This window comes from Streptopelia decaocto (assembly GCF_964273445.1).
Source record: "Streptopelia decaocto genome assembly, chromosome: 2".
Lineage (NCBI taxonomy): Eukaryota > Metazoa > Chordata > Aves > Columbiformes > Columbidae > Streptopelia > Streptopelia decaocto.
The window spans coordinates 128570522-128591516 of NC_138655.1; the positions used below are offsets into that span (position 1 = coordinate 128570522).

The 20995-nt window shown below is 41.6% G+C and overlaps 1 protein-coding gene across 1 annotated transcript in view; it reads right to left on the reverse strand.

The window, feature by feature from the left end:
- The window catches only part of SNX10 (sorting nexin 10), a 38598-nt gene extending 17886 nt beyond the window's left edge, over positions 1–20712 (reverse strand). The window contains exons 1-2 of the mRNA XM_082045118.1: positions 20662–20712; positions 3002–3057 (exon numbers count right to left, since the gene is read on the reverse strand). Coding sequence (XP_081901244.1) covers positions 3002–3025 — 24 coding nt within the window. The 5' untranslated portion in view covers positions 3026–3057; positions 20662–20712. The remainder of the gene's footprint in view (positions 1–3001; positions 3058–20661) is intronic.
- Positions 20713–20995: the final 283 nt, after the last annotated feature.

The window sequence follows — 20995 nt, forward strand, 5'->3', positions numbered from 1 at the left end:
CATCACCCTTACTTTTGTCCAGGTTGCCCAAATGACTTCATTTCCAAGCTTTCTATAACCCTCTCCCTTGTACAGAATCAAAATAGTCTTCGTAGTAAAATGCTTCTTTCAACCTCTACTATACCAAAGTATTATGATTAAAAGTTATTATTGAATATGCCGTGGGTTAGCTACGTGTTACCTTGCAAATCATTCCTGACCACATGATTTACACAAAAAACTCTGTACACTTTTAATTTTCCAACTAAATAGTCACTGATTTTCAATACTGAGGAAGTCAAGCACCCTGCAGACTCTGTCTATAGAAGACAGGAGACCTGCTGTACACACTGTGGTAGGCAGGCATCTGGGCAGATATATATCACTGATCCAAGAGTGAAAATGATCTGTGGTACAGCAGAGCACCTCAGCAAACTGTAGCCCTCACACACAGCCAGCATCAGCTCTGATTTGAAACACCATGATTCCAGCAGAATACTGTGTGCTTCTTTTTTTTTTTCCCCTCCTTTATTTACCGAAGAATATAGAGGCTGAGTTCAGAGTGAAGCAAGACAAACATCAAGCAACTAGAAAACAAAACCAAAAATGTACAGCCTTTCTCAAGATCTATGGTTACTTCCCCTGTAAACATCTTGAATTCAGGAAGCATTAAACCCAATTCCCATCACAGTTCCTCCTGCCCTGAAACAGTGGTATTGCCCAGATAGACTATTCCTTCTCTTTTGACCTTTAAGCCTTCTCCAGGATACAAGACCCCACTGGGACCACAGTACTGATTTAATCAAAGTGTCTCTGACTGCCCAGCACAGATGCAGATACACTGCCAGAAAAGGTGCTTATGCCTCCTTACCCCTGTAAAAGTAGGCTTGTAAAGGGCAATATTCACATGTAAAATATATTAGGTTCCAAGTAGTGGAACCTCCTCTGGGAGATTGCTGTTGTATGCTGAGTCCATCCTGCATTCCCTGGTCAGAAACAGTCACCAGATTACAGTAGCTTTGGGTAATAATTGCCTTTCTTCTCTGTATATACTCCTTACCTTCCCACCTTGCTATAAAAATAGGATACTTTCAATAGGCATGTCTATCTTCAAGAAATGCACTGCTCACCTAAGGGAGGTGCGGCTGACCTTTTCCTCCCACAGCCTACATGAAGACTAACTTCATCTTTTGCCACAAGACTGCATTGCACTCCAGCCGGGCAACCTGGGGAAGCAGAGCCTGAAGAGAGACAAAGCTTCAGGGACTTTTTACTTTCATCAGCTGTAATCCTTTCCAAGGTGTCTTCCTCCCCCACACAGTTCTGCTTGCTTTTTCCAGAATTGCAAATCTAGCTGTTATGCCACATTATATATACTTTCTGTGGTTTTGAGTGGATTTTTTTAGTTTTGGGTTGGCTTTTGTTTTTTTTTTGTTTGGTTGTTTTTTTTTTTTTTTAATTTTTATTGGGGGGCACAATACCTGCATGTCTATCCTGCATTCAAGAATATGTGTTCTGTAACCCTTAAGTAACAACAATTCTCTCAAAACCAGAACTTGCTGCTGACAGTTCAAAGTGTCCAAGCTTGGTCACAGAAGCCTGCTGCACTGGGAACAATACAGACTCAACAGAAAGCTATCGGAAAAAAGTGGTATGTCCATTTATTCCTTCTCCTTGGAAACTCCTAAATTCATATGCAAAACATTTCCTATCCAAACTGCTACACTTTTGGTATGGATCCCAGCTGCCACACTGGCCCAAACATCCTCATGAAGAACTTCAAATCCACCTCAAAAGTAGTCATTACCAAAAGAAGTAGTCACAACTATTATACTCAATGAGCAGGAATCAGCAGAGCAGCACCTCTGGCTGGATGTGTTTACAGTCCTATGCAAAGAACATGAGTGTGACAGCAGAGAAAAAGGGCAGCACTGAGGTGATGTAAACATGAGCACCAAGAACTGAAATGTTCCCATTTGGATTTGCCTCAAAATGAAGAATACACCATAAAAGTAGCTGAAGCAAACACAAGAAGTCTTTATATTTTCTTCCCCCCGCCCTCCCCCTTCTTCTCACATCCTTTCTGCTGTTGGAAATATTTCTGCACAATGCAATGGATTGCTCAGACACAAGGATAAGTCAGAAGTTCTACTGTATAGAACTTGACCACAAAACCTGTGTGTTTCTGAGAAGTCTCTTTTTTAACATTTTCCTATTAGGAAAATAGGAAATCTGACACAGAAACATCTAATTTTAATATGGGGGAAAAATCTACAACAAGGAGGAGGAATAAAAATAATCTCACATTGGATGATTATTTGCATTAATCATTCCAGTTGCATTTTAATTCAAAACTCTGCTCAGGAGCGTATCAGGTGATAACCTCATGCTCCATGGAAACACTGTTACACATCTGATTAGTCAATAACCCCAAAGAATCATTTTCCACAAAGCTTCCAGGAAAATCAGTTTCCCATCAGGTTGCCTATTGGTAAAAGGATCAACCACAAAGAACATGAAGCTTTTCATGCTGGGAGCATTGGCATTTTCACACATGTTGAGTAGTCCAGCTGATAAGAGACTAACAGCCAAGACAAAACAAGCTGTTGAAACTTTGAATGCTCATCGGGACTGAGCAAAAGAGAATATGCAAAGTGTGATTCTTGTGGTCCGCAAATCTCATAATTAGAGTTCAGACCCAGCTCCAACCACTATGTCCTACAAAATACCTGAAGACTGATGGGAGAGAAGACTAAAATCCAAGTCCTTCTTTCCTGTTTCTGAGCCCCTTATGCAGAGAGTCACTTACTCTCCTTCTCTCTCATCCAATGAATATTTGATTCTTCCATGAAACTTTTACAGATGGAACTGGCACTGTATCACTCCAGAATATTCTGTAGCCTGGCAATTAGAACCATGAAGAACACAAACAATCTTTCCTGGTCCACGTGAACCTTAATGAAATTCAATTCACAACAACCAAACTAGAATCCTTTTTTATTAAAGCTCAGACATTACTTACTTGTTTTTCGTGTTTTGGCGTCATCTTTACTGTTCTGTATTACAGTAATGATCAACCTAAAAACAAAACAAAACATCAGATTGGCATTTAGTAGTTATTTGAAGGTCTTTATTTATGTCTTTATTCTTAAAACTGTTGACTTACTGTTTAGACTTTACGCATTTGTATTGTGTGGAAATACTCACTATATATCCGTAAGTGTAACTTCCCTTAAGAAGATAACAGGAAGACAAACAAGAAATTCAAGGTTTTAGTGACCAATAAATCCATCAAGAGGAACTGAAAAGACTGATAAGAGAGGCCCATCCTGCCTCAGAAAGAATTAACGATCAGGATGATTGCCAAGAAGTCTGAAGTCAGCAAAAATCAGTGGTAACTAGGGAAAAGGTAACGATGGCAGGAGGAGATCATGACCTCCAACTCAAAAAACACCCCCTTCTCAGAAAAGCGCACTACTCACTGAGCACACAGAGAAGTATAAAAGCAAACTGTACCTTTAAACTGAAGCAAGCAAAGTTTGTATCAATGAACTTTGAAGAGTTATAAAAACATGTATCATAGAATTATAGAATAGTTGGTGTTGGAAAGGACCTTTTAAGTTCATCTAGTCAAACCCCCCTGCAATGAGCAGGGACACCTTCGACTAGATCAGGTTGCTCAGAGACCTGTCCAATGTTAGAGATTGTTAACAAGATTTCAGAGTGGCTAAAAGTTGAAATGTATAAATATGTTATGCAGCTCACTTCAGGTATGCCAGTTTTGTGGTTCTACCACCTCGCACCTGACATTGTGCAATCTCATAATAAAACAGTATCTCAACTCTGTGTGTATATTCGGCTGCTTGCACACAGAGTAAAGAACCCCTGCTTTGGGGATAACATAATCAATTTTTCTAGACATAAGTAGACAGTGCCTCAGTGCCATATATACCAGAAAATATGTTTGCATTAACTACATTTAAGAATTCATTAATTTTAAAAATTAAGTTATAAAACCCCATTTTAGAAGCATGGGGTTTGTCCCTTTCTGGGGATATTTGTCATACATGACAGTCCAGTGATGCCTGTCCATCTCTGGAAACTAGTGCTTTTCTTCATTGCTCCAAGAGCCGCCCCGGGGCTCATCCTTGCCCCCACCTCCCAAACTCTGCACATCCAGCATCCCCAGCGCACAAACACAGCCCAGGCAGGGCTGCCCACACCTGTCTCCCAGGCACCCAAGCACAGGTCTGCGTGACTACGGCTGAGGTCCAGAGATGCTAAAACAACATCTGAGTCAACAGAATCCAAAGCCCCTCTCAACCGTTCCTCCGAAACGGAGATAAGCAGAGAGACAAACTGTTCAGATCCTGCAGACTAGCAAAAAACTCGGGCTGAATTTCACAGTGTCTGTGGTTTTAAAACCACAGGGAAGTGTATAATTTTATCAAATAAAAAAGACCACAAACCCACACGTAATTAACCTATGTTTTCAACCCTCTCTTTCACTGGAAATCCAAATAAATTTCTAACTACTTCTGCAGTCCCGTAAAACAGTGGGTTTGCTCAGGACAGGTACCTGCACAGGAAGAGCCAGGCAGCTTTATTTAGTTTGCATACACACCACCTGCCTAAAAACAATTGCCATGGGTAACAGGACTTGCAGTTTGCGTTTCCCTTTTACCCCGCTCACATGCCATCCAGCTGCTGCCAACTAACACCTACATTGGCGCCCAGCTACAAAAACATCCTATTGTCTCCTCAGCTGTTAAAATCCAACCTCCTCTTTTTAAACCAAGGGGACCTGAGCGGGATCCCTCCTTCACCCTGGGAGCACACCTCCCTACACTGGCACCGTGGTCAGGATGGATGCCACTCGAGCAGCAGAAGCTGAGCAAAATCCTCCTGTGCACCCCTCTGGGCAGGTACCTTGCACTGGAAAACGTGAATTTGCAGCTTCCTTAGGCAATTCTTGGCATCTGCTGTCGGTCAGCTGCAAAATATTCACATGGGACTAGGGAATGTCTACGATTTTGGAGGTGGTTTGCTAAGGTTTAGCAATACAGAGCTTGGAGCTGCTCTTGTTATTGTACAACTATATTTAGGTCAATCCCAGCTAAGGACTGCTGGACACCGCACCCTTGCCCGATGCCTCTTACAAACACATCTAACTTTCAAATTACAACTCCACCTATTTTAATAAATTGGAGCACAAAGATAAGCACACATATACTTCTTTGACCAGGAGACTATTTTGTAATAAACACATCTTCATCAAAGTTTTATAGGATCCATTAAATCAAAATAGGATGCTCTGTCTCCAAATACAAAAGTCCATACACTGAACTTCAGACATCCTCAACAGTGCCATCAGTATGGTTTCCACCTCCGTAAAGATAAGGCCACCATTCCACTTCTGTAGCTATCATGGTGCTGATAAAAGCACAGAGGAACACTGCAAACACACTTTATTTTTTTTCACTCAATGTATTTATGCCTAACTGGCATATATAGTCCAGGCTGAAGGTGTAGAAGAGCACTTGGTCACTTCTTGCTGCAACAAGCTCAGCAGTGCCAAGCAGCCCTGCAAGAGGGAGGAGGAGGCGGGCAAGAATTTGGCTCATCAGTTATCACTGCTGTTAATACAGAAGTATATTAGGAGAAGTCATTTTAGTGAAGATAAATGGCTTTTACTTCTCAGGAGAGCACAAGCCCACACCACGGAAAATACTGTGCAGGGCTCAGGCTGTTAGAAGAGGAAGGGCTATTTCTGCCTGCTACCTCTCCTTTTTGGGTGCAGCTGTAAACCTATACAGTTTGGGGGCTTTTTTCCATTTCTGCTCTGGTTGAATGTGGTTTTGTTTTTTAAATAACTTTTTTTTGTTTCTACTATACCTTTATACTGTCAGATTCTACAGCCTCTTTCTCTCCTGTCTCTTAACTGCTTAAGTAAGAAATTACACAAGCACAATATATCTCATTCCTGACACTGTTAGTGAACAACAGGGCTGAAATAACACATTTTGTCTTCTGCTTTCTAATGGCCAAGTTATGTGGTGGTGCAGGCTAGAAAGAACAGTTTAAACTCCAAAAAGCCATCACAATTTTAAATATTTAATGACTAAAATAAATATTTCAGGACCATACATCATTTTTTCATCAAGTAATTTGAAAAAAAATGGAAATACAAGCCCAAAGCTATCTTTCACACAGAAATTTCAGCAAGTCCAAGATCACCCCAGTCATGCTGCAGTCACTTGCATACACACTGAATGCAGCATTATGTCTGGCCACAAGGCATGTATTTTAGGACTTCTTTAATGCATGTAGAAGTTACTGAAGCAGAACCGTTCAACTGACTGCTTAAGAAGGTGACATTTTATCTGTAGAAAATCCCTACCCAAAATACCAATGACAGAGAGAAGCAGCCCCCAGCAGACAAACAGAAGGTTGCTGGTCTTTTTACTCATAAAAAATTTTCCACTGACAGAAAGGAACCAGTGCTGGCAAAAAAAAGATTCAAAAAAAGGCAGTGGTAGATCAGTGGTTTCGATAAAATGCTTTCTGCTGTGACTGGGAAAACAACCCTACCGCTTTGAGTAAGCGTTCGTTCTACTTCCTATCTACTATCAGTCTGAAGACTATTTTTTTCTTCTATTAGTTTCATATTCTTAATCACACCAGCTCCTTGCAGTACATATTTTTTACGGTTCTTAATTGCATAACCAACGAAACCACCAGGGAACAGCTCCACAACTGCCAACAACAACCACTCAAAAGCAAAGAGATTACACAGGATGACTCGCTGTATTTCCTGTAGCCTAAGAAATAAATAAATAAATAGATAAATAAAATCAGAGGGGAACCAAACCCAAGTACTGCAGTGCTTTTCTCACAGAAAAACAGATAAACTGCAGTGCTCTTCTTAAAGATAATAGATAAATACTATTAAGAATTTTATTTCATATTTTAGAGTCGATTTTATGTTTTAAAATCTAAACTAAAACAGACTTAGTACTACTAGGGAATACCCTTTTGTCATGTAAATGGAATGCTCTTAAAGGAGGAAGGAACTTCTCCCCTACGCGCCCAAACCAAAAGATGAAAACACAAGCAGTACTACAAACAAAAATGATGACAACTTGCTATAAGAACCACACAAACACAAAAGTGAGCCTTCCCGGCTGCCTCATTTGTAGCTGTGTTTAGCTGCACCGAAATTCTACAGTTTCTCTCACTGCTGGGCAGTGGTCCACTGATTCCATGTGGACCATGTTTTGCCTCAAGCATTAAATGTTGACCTTCAGCTCAAGAATTATCCACTCACCCACCTTGGGTTATTTCTAAACATATAACTAAACAACCACCTTCAAGCTTTAATGGAGAAGAGTGGTTTATTTTTATACCTTGGTGATGTTTGAAAGTCCTATCCAGTCACAAGCAAAGTTGTCAGCTGCACATTGAAGGTTGTTCCCATCATCAGTATCAAATGAAACTTACATTCAGGGATTCAATGTGACCAAGGCAGATCATAATTAAATCTCTAAATACTTAAAGATCTTCCCTGCATTTTATGTTTTGCTTACCTTAACACTCATAAAAACGTTGTAAGAATTTTAATCTACAGCCTGCAGAAGCTTCAGCTACATTCATACATGGAGTTCACTACCACAGAACATGGCCTGCATGTACCCAACCACACTATGTTCATGAAATGCAAGTCAACCATATGGATTTGCAAGGAAAATACACATGCAGGAGGTGATGGTGGGAGTGGGAGGATATAAAGAATAGAGCTTTCATAAAAGAAGATGCTAGGTCTGGTGAGCTGAAAAGAAAAATTCTATAATAAACTCAGTAACAAACTCCTATGCTAAAATATAAGCAGTGCCTAGATTTGGGATAGGATAATGCAAATTTCTTTTGGGGAGCATTTACTGTATTTGCAGAAGGTTCTGGACTAATTCAGTCACTGGCAAGGAGAGTCACTGCTGGGGAAAAAGCATCTCCTGCAACTCCTGCATGGAGCAGAGGACCTGGGAGATGCCGGTGCCACTGCTGTTGCAAGGGAGTAGGAAATGGAGGAGCTAAATCCCCACTTAGTACTAACTCACACCTAGTCAGAAGTATGGATTAAATATTATTATAGGTTTCAAATGAAAGGATAAGTAGAAGAAAGCAACGTTAACTTGTTTATGGAACAAAACTGCCTGAAATCGTAAGACCAGACATACTATATGTATCAATGGAAAGGTTCATCTAGTCCAGCAGTGACTTTGACAGTGACTCATATCAGAACCTCAGAGTATAAGGAACAGGGAAAATTTTGAGTGCTTATTCCCCCATTTTGAAGACAATAATGTGAAAACTATGTATAGGTAGCATACATTTATACATATTAAATGTACCATTCTGTGACGCCAAGCTGCCCACATCATAACATAGCCTGGCCATAACACAACATGGCCATTACAGAACTTCTGCTCTTGTTGATGGGAAAAATCTTATTCAAATGCTGTTCCCCAAGCAGGAACCTCCAGTTAATCCAGAGTAACTCAGCCTCAGTATACACAGATACCTTCCACTTCACTCAGTCCAGTTTAATACCTGGTGTCAACCCAGCTGTGCTCATCAGAGGAGTCCTGAGTTCCCTTCTGCCCTTCACTATCCATGAACAGGATGGTGAGGACTGAAACTGGACTGTGCAGGTCACAGTGCTTGCTTCCTTCCTTCCTCCCATCCACCCTGCTGGTCATCCACCTCACCCTCCCTCAGCAAATCACTGTGAGGGTCTGCCTACCAGAAGCAAAAAGAATGTGAAAGACACAAGCGTTTTCATCTAACCTCTGCACAGCACTCCGGTGTCTGCAGACTGCATAGTGAAGTCAACAAAATGAAGTACCCCTTGAGCAAATCCATCTCACTTTCCAGGCTCAAGGTACCCTTTTAATTGGTGTTGTATCACAGTAGCAGCAGAATCACCTCGTTGCCAAGCAGGAAACAAGCACGCTGTCTAAATTGTTTTTAAAAGAACAAGAGCTTTCCAAGCCAGCGACAGAATCCACACACCGTCCCTCCAACCACAACGCTATGTACAAACGCACTGCAGAAAAATCAAGCCTTTGCAGCTGTGCTTGCAATTCTGACTTCCAGACACCACTGCCAAGATGCTGAGCTAACTCCTCTTTTCCTAAAGGATTTCACTCTATTTGGTTATTAAATACTTGTTTATGTCCACCGGGTATAAGACAGCTCCTCTTTACACACTATGTTATCATTTTTCTTCCAGTCAGACACTTCCTTGTGCTGCAATCTGCCCAACTATTAAGACCTGTTTTAAGAGAATGAATTCAGTCCATTAAAAACAAAACAAAATACCTATCAAAGAAATTTTCATTCATTTCAGAGGAACTTGAGAATCAGAGAGTTAATCAAACATATTAATTTCCCTCTCTCCTCCAAAATAAATACATTAGGTGGATTACAGTATCAGGTGTGGGTCACACATTTCCAGTTACAATGGTATTATACCACGATTTGAATTGTCTCAAGTTAATATTGTATTGCTGGACAGCAGCATGACTCACACGCTAAGCCCGTCTGAAACCTCTAAAAGCTTAAAGATAAACAAGGAAGAATACTAAGAAATATGTTCACAGTAAGAGAGAGCATTAGATGTTTCTTCACTCTTTTTTTTCCCCTCCTTTTTGCAGTCTCAAATTGCAGATTTATGCTCAAACAAAGGACTTCATGTATATACTGGAGTTTCAGCGGGTTGCTGATCCTAGAGCAACTATTACTTTTCTGCCATTAGAAAATACTGGTAAAGCTAATACTGGCAGATTAACCATTTCTTAAAAGACCATAGAAGGATAATTGTGGATCAAGACACTGAAAGAACAGCATGTTCCAGTATTTGTCATGGTAATTAGTTATTACCCAGGCTGGTGCTTGCCACAGCTTCTGCAGACAACTTGGGACCACTCAAAACTCTCCTGCAGCTCCAGCTCCCACGTTCTCCTGCCATGTGAGCCTACCTCTGCTAACTCTTTTCAAACATTACAGTGCAGAAAAAGTACCTTAAACTACACTAAGTGGTTTTGTAGTGTAAATAATTGCAGGTTTTATTGCTAGGGCATTTTCATAAGGTCAAAGAGATGAGGCAGTTTTGAACTGAAGCACTGATGACCTCCAAGGTGAAGTCCCAGTAAATGTGCTTGCTCCAGAGGACTTTTGAGATCCCCTGTGCTCAGAGAAACTGATTTCAGAAGAAGCAGCAACACTGGCAATCTGGCAAGTTTAATCATCTTTCAACTATAGCTGTCCTCAACACGGAAAACGCTGGACAGGCACTAGACTTCTCACCAGTACTTAAACAAACAAGATATTTCCCTTTGAAAACAAAGGGAAATAAGAAAGTAATTTCCAGGCTAAAATCACTTGCTGACATAGTACCCAAGTACTTTTCATTTTGAAAAAGTACTTTTCCAAGTCAAAGTTCTGTTTATTTACAGAAGTGGTGAGTGAAGGTGTACACACATACAATTTGTGTGTGCACAGCACATCTGATTAAATACACCAACAAGAACCAGCAACATAAAATCATGGACAGATAAGCTGTGCCTAAATATTTTTATATGATGCCAGTTACAAACAGCACATTAGACAGCTGTTGCTTTTACAGGCTGGATTACAAAGAAGGGGTTTGTAAATAGACACTGAGGTACCAGTATTTCCGAACACCAATTAAAATCCTAAGAACAATCTCAAATGCTGCTTCTGACAAAGGGTTCATCTTCAGATAACATAAGTTTTTTTTTTCTTCCAAAACTGTTTCTTACAGGAATTAAAACATTAAAACAAATTAAAACAAATTAAGTTGCCCCCAAAAAATTACCTTCCGCAAGGTATCTCTCTGTAATAACTAATTTTTATTCATCAAGGCAAAAGAAGGGCTGACGGCAGCTGTATCTTTCCTGCTGAGTAAGCAAAGCAGGTCAGGAAGAGCCATGAGGGCTTATTGCAACATTTCTTTCTCAGTCTCTCACCTGCAAATGCTGACATCACCTGACCCTGTCCTTTCTGACTCACTCCCTGGAACATTTTGTATCTCATGTACCAGAAATTTCTCCTTTTTTTTCTCATTTCAAATGTTTTTGATCTATGATATGATTTTTCTCTGCTGTTTGAATTGCTGTTACATAGGAGTTCTGTTTTAGCTTGGCTTTCTTCCTGCTACGGATTTCCTTATTGTACCAAAACAGCTATTTTTGTTATGCACCACCTAGTCCTGTCTAGGAAGTGCTACTGCTTGGCCTTGTCCCCAGAGAGGAAAGTGAAGCAAAAGTGATAATCTTGGCCATAACCACAGAGTTAGAAGTCTCAGTATCATGACGTGTGTCTGGGGAGATGCCTGGGAAAGACCAAGCTCATATACAGTCAAAAATGAAATGAATAGTTAAGTAATAATGTCCTGAGATAGATCAATCCCAAGCAGTCAAGCATTCTCTATAATTGCAGCTCAAAGCATTGGTGAACATAGGAAATGTTGTAGCCAACACAGCATGCTCAACAAGCATTTTGATCAAATCCAGTCAAATTGTTGCATCTCTTGGGTCGTCTTAGTTGACCAAGCCTATGTGAGATGATTACAATGGTCCAGCTGGATCAGCCATCCTGTCTCTCACACAATAGCAATTAACACTTTGGGCTTTCTCCCTTTGAAGAATTAATGAGATGGCCCATCGTTACTGCAAAACCTTACTGGTGTTACATCTGTGTAGCTTCATTCATATATCGTACTAGTTTATGAGGTGGATTTATCAGCAGCTAAATTAACCATTCAAGAATGTATTAATAGTGATTTCAACTGGGCAGGTTGCTTTTTCAACGGGCTTTGTTCTCCTCCTCAGCTAACCTGTGCCAGTGGTGTGAAAACAACATTTTGGAAGTAAAGAGCTTCCAAATAGTGTTACTCATTACTTAAGCAGACAATTCTGAGGGGCGAACAGCATTTGGCAGGAAGATCTTTTCATGAGACTAACCAATAAGAAAATCAGACTGAAAAATGTGTGATTTATCTATATCCACTGGATTTTCTGCTGCTCATTTCTTTTCAGCCCACTAAATGCTAAGATGTGATTTTGGGTACATTCACCCCAATTATGGACCCTGCTGTTGCACCATGACTTCATAAGACTGGCATCAGCCCTTGGCCAACTCACAGCATGGGAGGCAGATTTCTGGTACAGAAAACTCCTTTCAGAAGTTGTGACAGAACAGCAGGAGACATGACAAGCACATAAAAACAGGAGGAAGAGAAGAAAAGCAGCACTTGGCTTTGATGGCTCTGCCATCACAGCCAAGTCAAAAGAGTTGCTGGCCAGCCTGGACCTAACACTGGCTCAAGGTCAAGCAGTAAGAGGAGCAAAGGTAGAAAAGTTCATGCCTGCAGGACTAATATGACCCACTGCTTGCTTTCAGTGCCCAAACCCATGCAACAACTTCAAGTATGCCACTAAGTGGCCTGAAGGACTTTTTCTGCCTTCAGCAGGAGAAAGACTCGCTGAGCAGGTGCTGCCTAAATGAGAAGAATGCACAGATTTAAGTTCATTTTAAATCCAGACAGTTTAGACTGTATTACAAAACTCTGGGAAAACAACAGTCTGAGATTAAACTGGTTTAAGCTAGTGGTGTTTAAATAAGGCTTATTCTAGGTTCACTTAAATATATTTACTTCAGGGAAAAAAAAAAAAAAAAAGCACAATCCTGTCTTAAAAAGGACCAAATGTCAATTTATATAATCACACCTTTGGCTAAAACAGCTGAAACCTACACATTATGTATGGACATATTTGAAATCCTACTTTGTGGTCCTAAAGGCAAATCTATAATAGACATCTATCATGTGGCTGGGACCTGACAATAACCAAGAGATCCTTTCCAGCCTTACCGTTTTGCAGAAACACAATGTTGCTGTGGGGATGATGGCTTTTCAGTCCAGGGCTACACACACATCTCGGAACAAAATGGCAATCAAGGCAACTTGGAGTTAAAAACCAGCCCAGATAAGGCATGAGCAGAAGGTGCCAGTTACCAAACATCCTCTGCAGCTGGAAACCCGAAGAGGAAAGCCTTGCTGCAGGTATCCAGCCTACCTGGTCACTGCTGGTAGCCTTTCTACAGAACTGATGCAATTGGGTCGCTATGGACAGTGGAGATGGAAATAACCATTGCTGATGATATATTCCGCTTTATAGGTGAGTTTCGAATCCTGCAGCACAGACAAGTGCTTTATATGCTTGGACACAGCCCCCAAGGGATAGTGCTGTCCTTGACAGGGTCTGTTTTATTGATCTAGCAGGAGAACAGGAAGGAGAACGATTGTCATCTAGCCTAAAAACACAGCTTTCGTAACTGTAGAAGCTATCAACTGACTGCTGAAAAACAGAATTTACTCTGTGTTAAAGAGAGAATAAGGCTGTTTGAGGTTTGAACTAGTTTAGCTGAGCTTATGGGGAAAAGACAGCACTCCTTAGAATTAGGCTTTGCTGGAAATCCAGTGAATGGGTAATCATACAGACCCAACCAAACAATTTTCCACACTGCCAACAAACTTATATTTCAGATGTCTGGGATAAGTCAATTAACACCCAAGGTTAAAATGACAGAAGCTCTAGTGATTTTCAGGTGCACAAAATAATCCTGCAGTGTTCAGAAACACATTAGTGGTCATCACTGTCACAGCCTAAGAGTATATGCAAGACAGTGCTCTAAGTAGAGATGGTGCCTTTTATGATAGAAGTATACTTGGAAAAAGAAATAAGCTCTCAGATTTGCAAGCTCTTCTTCAGTTATATTTCTGTGGTTGTACATCCCAAAGCCTAATAAAAGATATTTAAGGTGAGAAACTTGCCTTGTCAAAGATCTGTGGCTCTGAAAAGCCTAGAGAATATAGAAGAATCATTTTTGAAAGAAAAGCATTGCTTATATCCATATGCTATAGTACAGCAAATTACTTCTTGAATCTTTTATTTAAAATCAAATATGGAATGGCAAAAAGGAAAGTGAAATCCATCTGCTGACTGAAGCATGAAGAACACCTTTATGTTTTCTTAAAGATAGTCCACAGCATTCCAAATACTCCTTACCATTGTCTTACATTAGTTACAAGTTTGGTGCATGTACCAAAGGGTAGTTTTCCTGAGAAAGTCAAGATGCTCTCTTTGCAAGCTGAACTATTAACACCTACTTACTGGGGTTTGCATTAAATCACTGTGATCCAGCTGTGCAAAGCTCACTGAAAAGACCTCAGCTGGGAAAGAATCTTGTATCCCCACTCTAAGGTTTAGTCTGGGACTACACACCTAGTGTGGGTGTCCTTTTCCTGGTCAGCAGGTCAAACAGATCCTCCTTCCAAATCCACTTGCGATGGCAAGTTAAATAGCATCAGAAAGCTTCCTTGTGGATGAGAAGAAGCCCAGGAAGGCTTGTTCCTGCACAAGACTTTATGTGTGTCAAACAGTTCTTTATAAAATCCTCAATGGGACATTTTGGCTATAAATCCTCTCTCTGATACTTGGGTCTTACTGCCCAAAACCAATTTCATGGTCTAGGAGGTGGAACGGCTGTTTAAGCCAGCCATCTGGCTGCTTTCCTCACCATCTTCACAACAACTCCCATCCTCATCCACCCAGAGAGGGGGAGACAAGGGGCTTTATCTCATCTGGAATGAGTGATTTGCCTTCTTGTCTACCCAACAACCCTGTTAATTCAACTCCATGTAGTCATACCAAAGCAAATCTTCACCGTGACCAGACAGACATAACAAGTGCAACGTAGTCATAAATTCTTGGTGAGCAGACCAACTGGTGTCACAGCCATTAAACACTGGTCTCATTATTTCACGTGTCCAAAGACATGTGAGGGTATTTTTGGGCCGTGTTCCTCCATGCTATGGGAGACAAGGCTACTACATTTAGCTGTTCTCAAGGCAAGCATGATCGCAATGACATTACACGCTGATGTGACTATATATACACATGTGAATACCTGACATGTCATAGGCTCTGGCACTATCAAAATGCTCTCCAGAACCCACGACCTGCAGCTATTTTCCTCCTCTATGTAAACACTCCACTTACCACCTCAACTTTTAATGCCTCATTAGTAGAAATTTGTTTCTTCTGGGAAGAGGCACGCCACTCTTGGGAAAACAAAGTCTTCCCCTCCGGGAAGACAGCGGAAGATCTCATTAAAACAGGTACCTAAGTTTTGACTAATTTAAAACCACACATCACTACTATGCAATTAAAAAGAGGAGACTGTTAGAAGGCACGAAGTTTTAACCTGGTGACTGCTGTTGTACACGTGGGGCAAGGTAGGTGAGCAGTTACAGCTTCCCTGAGGGAAAGGAGGGGCAGGAACTTGAACTTGAAGGACATGTTGGAAGCACACACTCAGAGGTCGGGATATATTACTCATTGTTAGCTCCCTAGTAACAGATGTTTTGTTACAGGAGCAGGATATCCATTTTGCTTTGAAGCACGGGATACCTATGTGTGACCATATCGTCCTAGACAACTCTGGCAGAGAAGAAAGGGAGAGGAAGAAGTAGTTTTCTTAAGCCACAAGTCCTTTAAATGTCAAGAAACAGGAATGTCTGTGTACCACAAAAAGCCAGCATGGAAAGTAAATGGTGTTCTCTTCACACACAAGAATTAATGGAGAGAAAATCCTCCATAACAAAAGCTTTGTTGGTTAATTTGTTCTCAAACAAATGAAACTCATCAGTATACATCCTGCTAGACAATGCTGTGGCAATCCATAACAACAATCACATGAAGATGCTGGAGCAAAGAGAAACTCCTTGCAAACCCATCAAGTCCTTCCTTTTGGGCCAGGCCCACAGGCTCATGCTGAGTCAAAGACTTTTGAGAGGTTTACATCTATTGATAAATTCGTCTGCCATACTGGGAGACATTTTGAAATAACTCAGGCTGAGATGACAGCAAGACAATGTACAATACTGGTGTGCAAACACCTTGAGCAATATCTGCACGGCACCCATCTCAGGGCACAGCCTGTTTAATTATAGCCTTTCAGCAGAACAGAAGAAAACAAGCAAGGGTGTAGGATGTATGTTATTTATGTGGCCACCTCCTAAGTACTGAAGGAGTAAGTATAGTGGGGAAACAAGCGTGTGTGTATGTGCACGGCCGCGTGTGTGTGTATTTGTATAATGCCCAGCAAAGTCCAAAAGGATACTGGTTTCTGGGACCAGAAGCCCTGATGGCATTTAAGGATTCTGTTAAGACATATCACTAATTAGACCTCAAGAAAAGAAATACTCTTTTGAAGGTCTCCAAGTTGAAAGAGGATCACTGGAAGAACATGATGCAAAATGCAGGACCATTCGAAAATATTTGCTTGTATTATGTTCTGTTACATCTCCCACTGATCCCTTTGCCCTGCAGAAACCTGGACAAGTAGGATTCAGATAGCTAAATATAAACATTCAGTGTATTTGTGGATGCTCATAAGATGTCCTGCTTACTCTTCAGCTGCTGCCCAAGAGGAGGGTGGATCAACTGTAGGTCATGTGTCAGGATGCCAGACCCATCCAGATGTCTCGGATCCCCTTGGACAGCCCCCTTGAAAGGCACCAGTCACCCACATCATTGCCACCAACCCATGGCCAAGTTGATGGACACTGCACAGGCAGCACTTGGGTGCTACACACAGTGCAGAGGGATTGCTTAGAAGACCCTGCTCCATCCCCAGCACCTCCCACCACAGGGGCTAGTCTGGGCTAGAGCTATTGCAAGGGGTTCCAGCTCTAAGCTGTCCTTGCAGTCTCTCTGCTTGTTCTTCCCCTCCCACTGATGCTTGATTTTAAGAGAACAGAGAGCTGTTCACTGAGCATGTGATTAAGTTAGAGGTTCTGCCAACAAGGAAATCACAATGGCAGGCTGCTTTCTGTGAGCAGAGCGACCCCTCCTCCAGCCACCACTGAACTGACATGACAAGTTTTCTATTTTTGCTTCCTTGTTCTTCAACATCTATGTAAGTCCAAAACATGAACGTTTTGTAACCATATGAACTAATCAAGGATTCCTTTTGGGGTTTTTGTTTGTATCCTCCAGGTTAGGGAACAAGACTGCTTATGAAAGGCATTTCTATTCTTAAGGAGCGTGTAGAGATTTAGCAAGGAATGCTACAAAGATCCAAAGCCAAATACTACGCACCATACTTGTGCATGTAGTTCCCTGTAGTCAACAAGCAACTATAGCATGATTTGCTTCTCTAACCCAAGAGTTACCCTGCCAAGAAGTCAAGAAATTCCTATAGGACACATAGCTTGTGCTTTCCTCTTAGTATTTTTAGTATCAGAAGAACAAAATAAAGTGCTGAGGGTTTGTTTGTTTGAGATAAAAGATGTAAAATGTTTAACATTAAGGAAAACACTTAAAAATCACAATATCCTAAGTTAACCTAAGTTATCCTAAGTTCTTATATTATAGTTCTCTGCTTACAAAAGCCAAAAGCTTATGCATGCTACATACCCCATGCATGGAAATAAGATCCATGGGATACATAGCAGAAACATGATACACCTATCCTATCTACCTACTTCCAGGAGGCAAGGGATTCCTCCAGCGTCCTTTTCACTGCCAAACGCTGTAGGGCAGGGATAATAGGCAGCCAGGGGAAGAAGGGAGGGATGCGGCAAGGAGAGATACTCTAGGTCTGTTTAACTAGAAACAGGACGCAGGAAACTTCAAAATGATGACTGCCATGACCCGCTCTGTGTGGAAAAAGATATTCTGTAAGAGATTAATGCGCAGCAGCATGAGCTGTATAAAATAAATAAATAAATAAATAAATGTAGGAATGTAGCTTTTACCCTCTACTCTTCATTGCTGTTACCTTGCATCAGTCACACATCACCAGTCCTGGCTAGATGGTGACAGTTCATCAGGAGAAGTCATATCACATGTTTACTAATTGCTGGCTTGATTTAATGCTCCACCACGTCTTATACCTGAAGATATACTGAGTTTGACCCAAATCCCCACTGGTTTTTGCTCCCTATGGCATTGTGCTTGGGGAGGAAAATGCCAGGACAGTTGGAGAACCACTCACATCTGACCCATTCACAGCACCATGGGCAAGCAACAAGTGCAAGAGGCAGCTTCAGCAGGTACACCAGGGCTGGCTACAGATGCTGCCTGGAGAATGGCTGTTCTTCAGGAGTTAACATGGAAAACCATAGCTGAAAACAACTTCTAAGTGTATTAAAAGATCAAAGCAAGAGGCCTCAAAGAGTAAAGGCAATGTTTACCCAGCTCTGCCTGCAAGGCAGGGAACAAGGGAAAAACAGAAAGCCTGCTGAGATAGGATCTAGGCAATATTTCATGAACCACAGTATTGTGGTGAAGTGACGCTGCTTCAGCTTTCTGCTGGGCTATTCCCAATTGATGGTACCACAAACAACCCTGACTGATTGTACCATAAACATATCTTTAAAGAAAAAATAATAATAATAATTTAAAAAATCACATCATTCAAATAAGTTACTGTCTTATTTAAACACAAAACCTACTGCAGCAGATTCTGTCCAAATCCAGATAATTTTAGGAATTAGTATCTGCAAGCTGGCAACTACTGTTTTGCAATGGTACAGAAGCACAAATCCTTATTTCGAGTAGCTCACCTGATAACAGTTAACTGTAGTTAAACTACAGAGACATAACCAAAATAGGAACCATTACACCAATATAATTTATAATGGATTTTCTATTTCTATGAACATTTGAAGGTACTTTATTAAACAAATATTTCTATATTCACAAATAGCATCTTGGTTTTTATTTCATGAGTTCTCTGGGATCAAAGACGACCTTTTTGCCTGGCTTTGCACAGCTTTTACCATGAGGTACAAGTAACTGAATGAGGCTTCTAGGTTCCACTGTCTTCTAATTACACTATAGCATTGGAGAAATTACATTGTTGGTAGTAATATTTTCAGAATGTTTTTCTCCCTTTTTTTTTAAAAAAAAAAGTACTTAAATTTAGTTATTTTGCAAATAAAATTTAAAATCATAATAAATTATAATAAAGCTCACATGTATTATAAGCCCTTAAAACTATATGAATGCACACATGGTTCACCAATGCAAGTTCCTTAAACTGAACTTCTTTAAAAGGTAAATCTTCTCAGATTCAATATAAAATATACATTATGAAAAAGAGATTTCTGGATTTCAAGTCAAGCATTAGAAACATTACATAATAACGTAGGCTGACGAAGGCATAAAAATTTTTTTCCTCTTTTATGCAATGCCAGTATTTCCATTTTTTCTAAAGGAAGTCCAGTTTTGTGTCATCCGGGAAATCTCTGCCTTGCATTACTTTTAGTTTCAGTTTTCCCTAGCATGACTGTCCTCTTTGCTTGAGCTATTTTCTGTCAACACAAGAAGCAGAGTGGAAAATGATAACCGAGGCTGCTCTTTTCCTTGGACAAGGGGTGGACATGTGCCCGGTGGGAGCTTCAAACACACCCAAGCGTGCCAGACCCCGATCCTAGGTGGCCTGGCTCCACACCTCCCTCTGCCTTTACCTTTTCACCACTGCTAGCAGAATTAGGCAATATTTACCGAAAATTGCCACATCCCCAAAGGGACTGTGAAAACACCCAGCCCGTCATGCTGATCCGATGATGACCGCGTGTCTCTATGGGGCAATACCAGTCAGTGGGTGCGAGACAACAGGCAAACATGGGTATTTTGAGGAAGGGTGCAGGCAGCTGCCCCTGTCCCTCCCTGTCTAATTCCAGCACATGGCCCAAGGCGAACCCAGCAACTCAATCACTGGAACTTCCTTTGGTTTATAAAACAGTTAGTTTTAACTGCATACTGTGTTTTCATAGGCTTTCTTCAGATGTACCAAAAAATGCTCAGGTTGCTTAATTTAAATAACACATATCATTTAAGAATAATAAGGCAGTCTCTTGACTAACAAAAAGGTACAACAAATATGATGTATTTAATATAAAATTATGCCACTGTATACATTATATGACATAAATTGTATATTTATATATTATTATACACCATAATATGTATGATTACATAATGTATACGGGTAATACTATAATGTATATACACGCAGAGCTTTTGTACATCCACACAAAAGTCATGGTTGCCAAAGGTGATGGACTTGCTTCAGCAAAACAAAAAGCCTTAGTTCAAAACAGGATTAACAGCTATCTCAACGGAAGTTTCTTACTGCCTGGCATTAATCATTACTCGGAATAGTGATTTACACGGCTGTCAATCACTGCGGAGCCCCACATCAAAGATCAGCGGAATAAACATGTTTTAAAGAAGAGCCGAGCCCTATCACAGCCGGCAGTTCTGCAACAATGCTGGCTCCTTGTACCTGGGCTTTCCAAGCCCTTGCCAAACCCTGGGTTATTTTAAAGAGCTCAGGCAGCGCCTCACCGTCACCCGGAGGACGAACGGTTCGACACTCACCCAGCCGCGCCGGCGTCCGCGGCTGCAGACAGACCCGCACGGACCGAGATATTCCGCTCCGGGCGACCCTGCCGCTGCGCCGGCAGCCCCGCCGCGGCCGCTCCGATGCCCCCCGAGCCGCCCCCGCCGCCACCGCCGCACTCACCGCCCGCTGCCGCCGCCACCGCGCACAACACCACCGCTCCCGCCACCGCCCATAGGCCGACAGGGGGCGGTGCGTCACCAGCAGTGGGCGGGGCGAAGGAGCGGCCCCGCCCACCTCCATCGCCGGGCGCCACACCCCGGGGACCCGCCCGCGGGGGCTAAATGGGGGACGGTGGTGCGGGGAGAGGGACCAGCAAGGGACCGGGGCGATGAGAGGCACCTCGGTTCGGGCTGTGCCGCATCGCGGGGTGCCGAGTGGGTTTCCCGGCGGCTGCTGAGTTTTTAAGCCCTGTGTTCTCCACCTGGGCACCCGGAAATGCAAAAAGCGGCTTTCC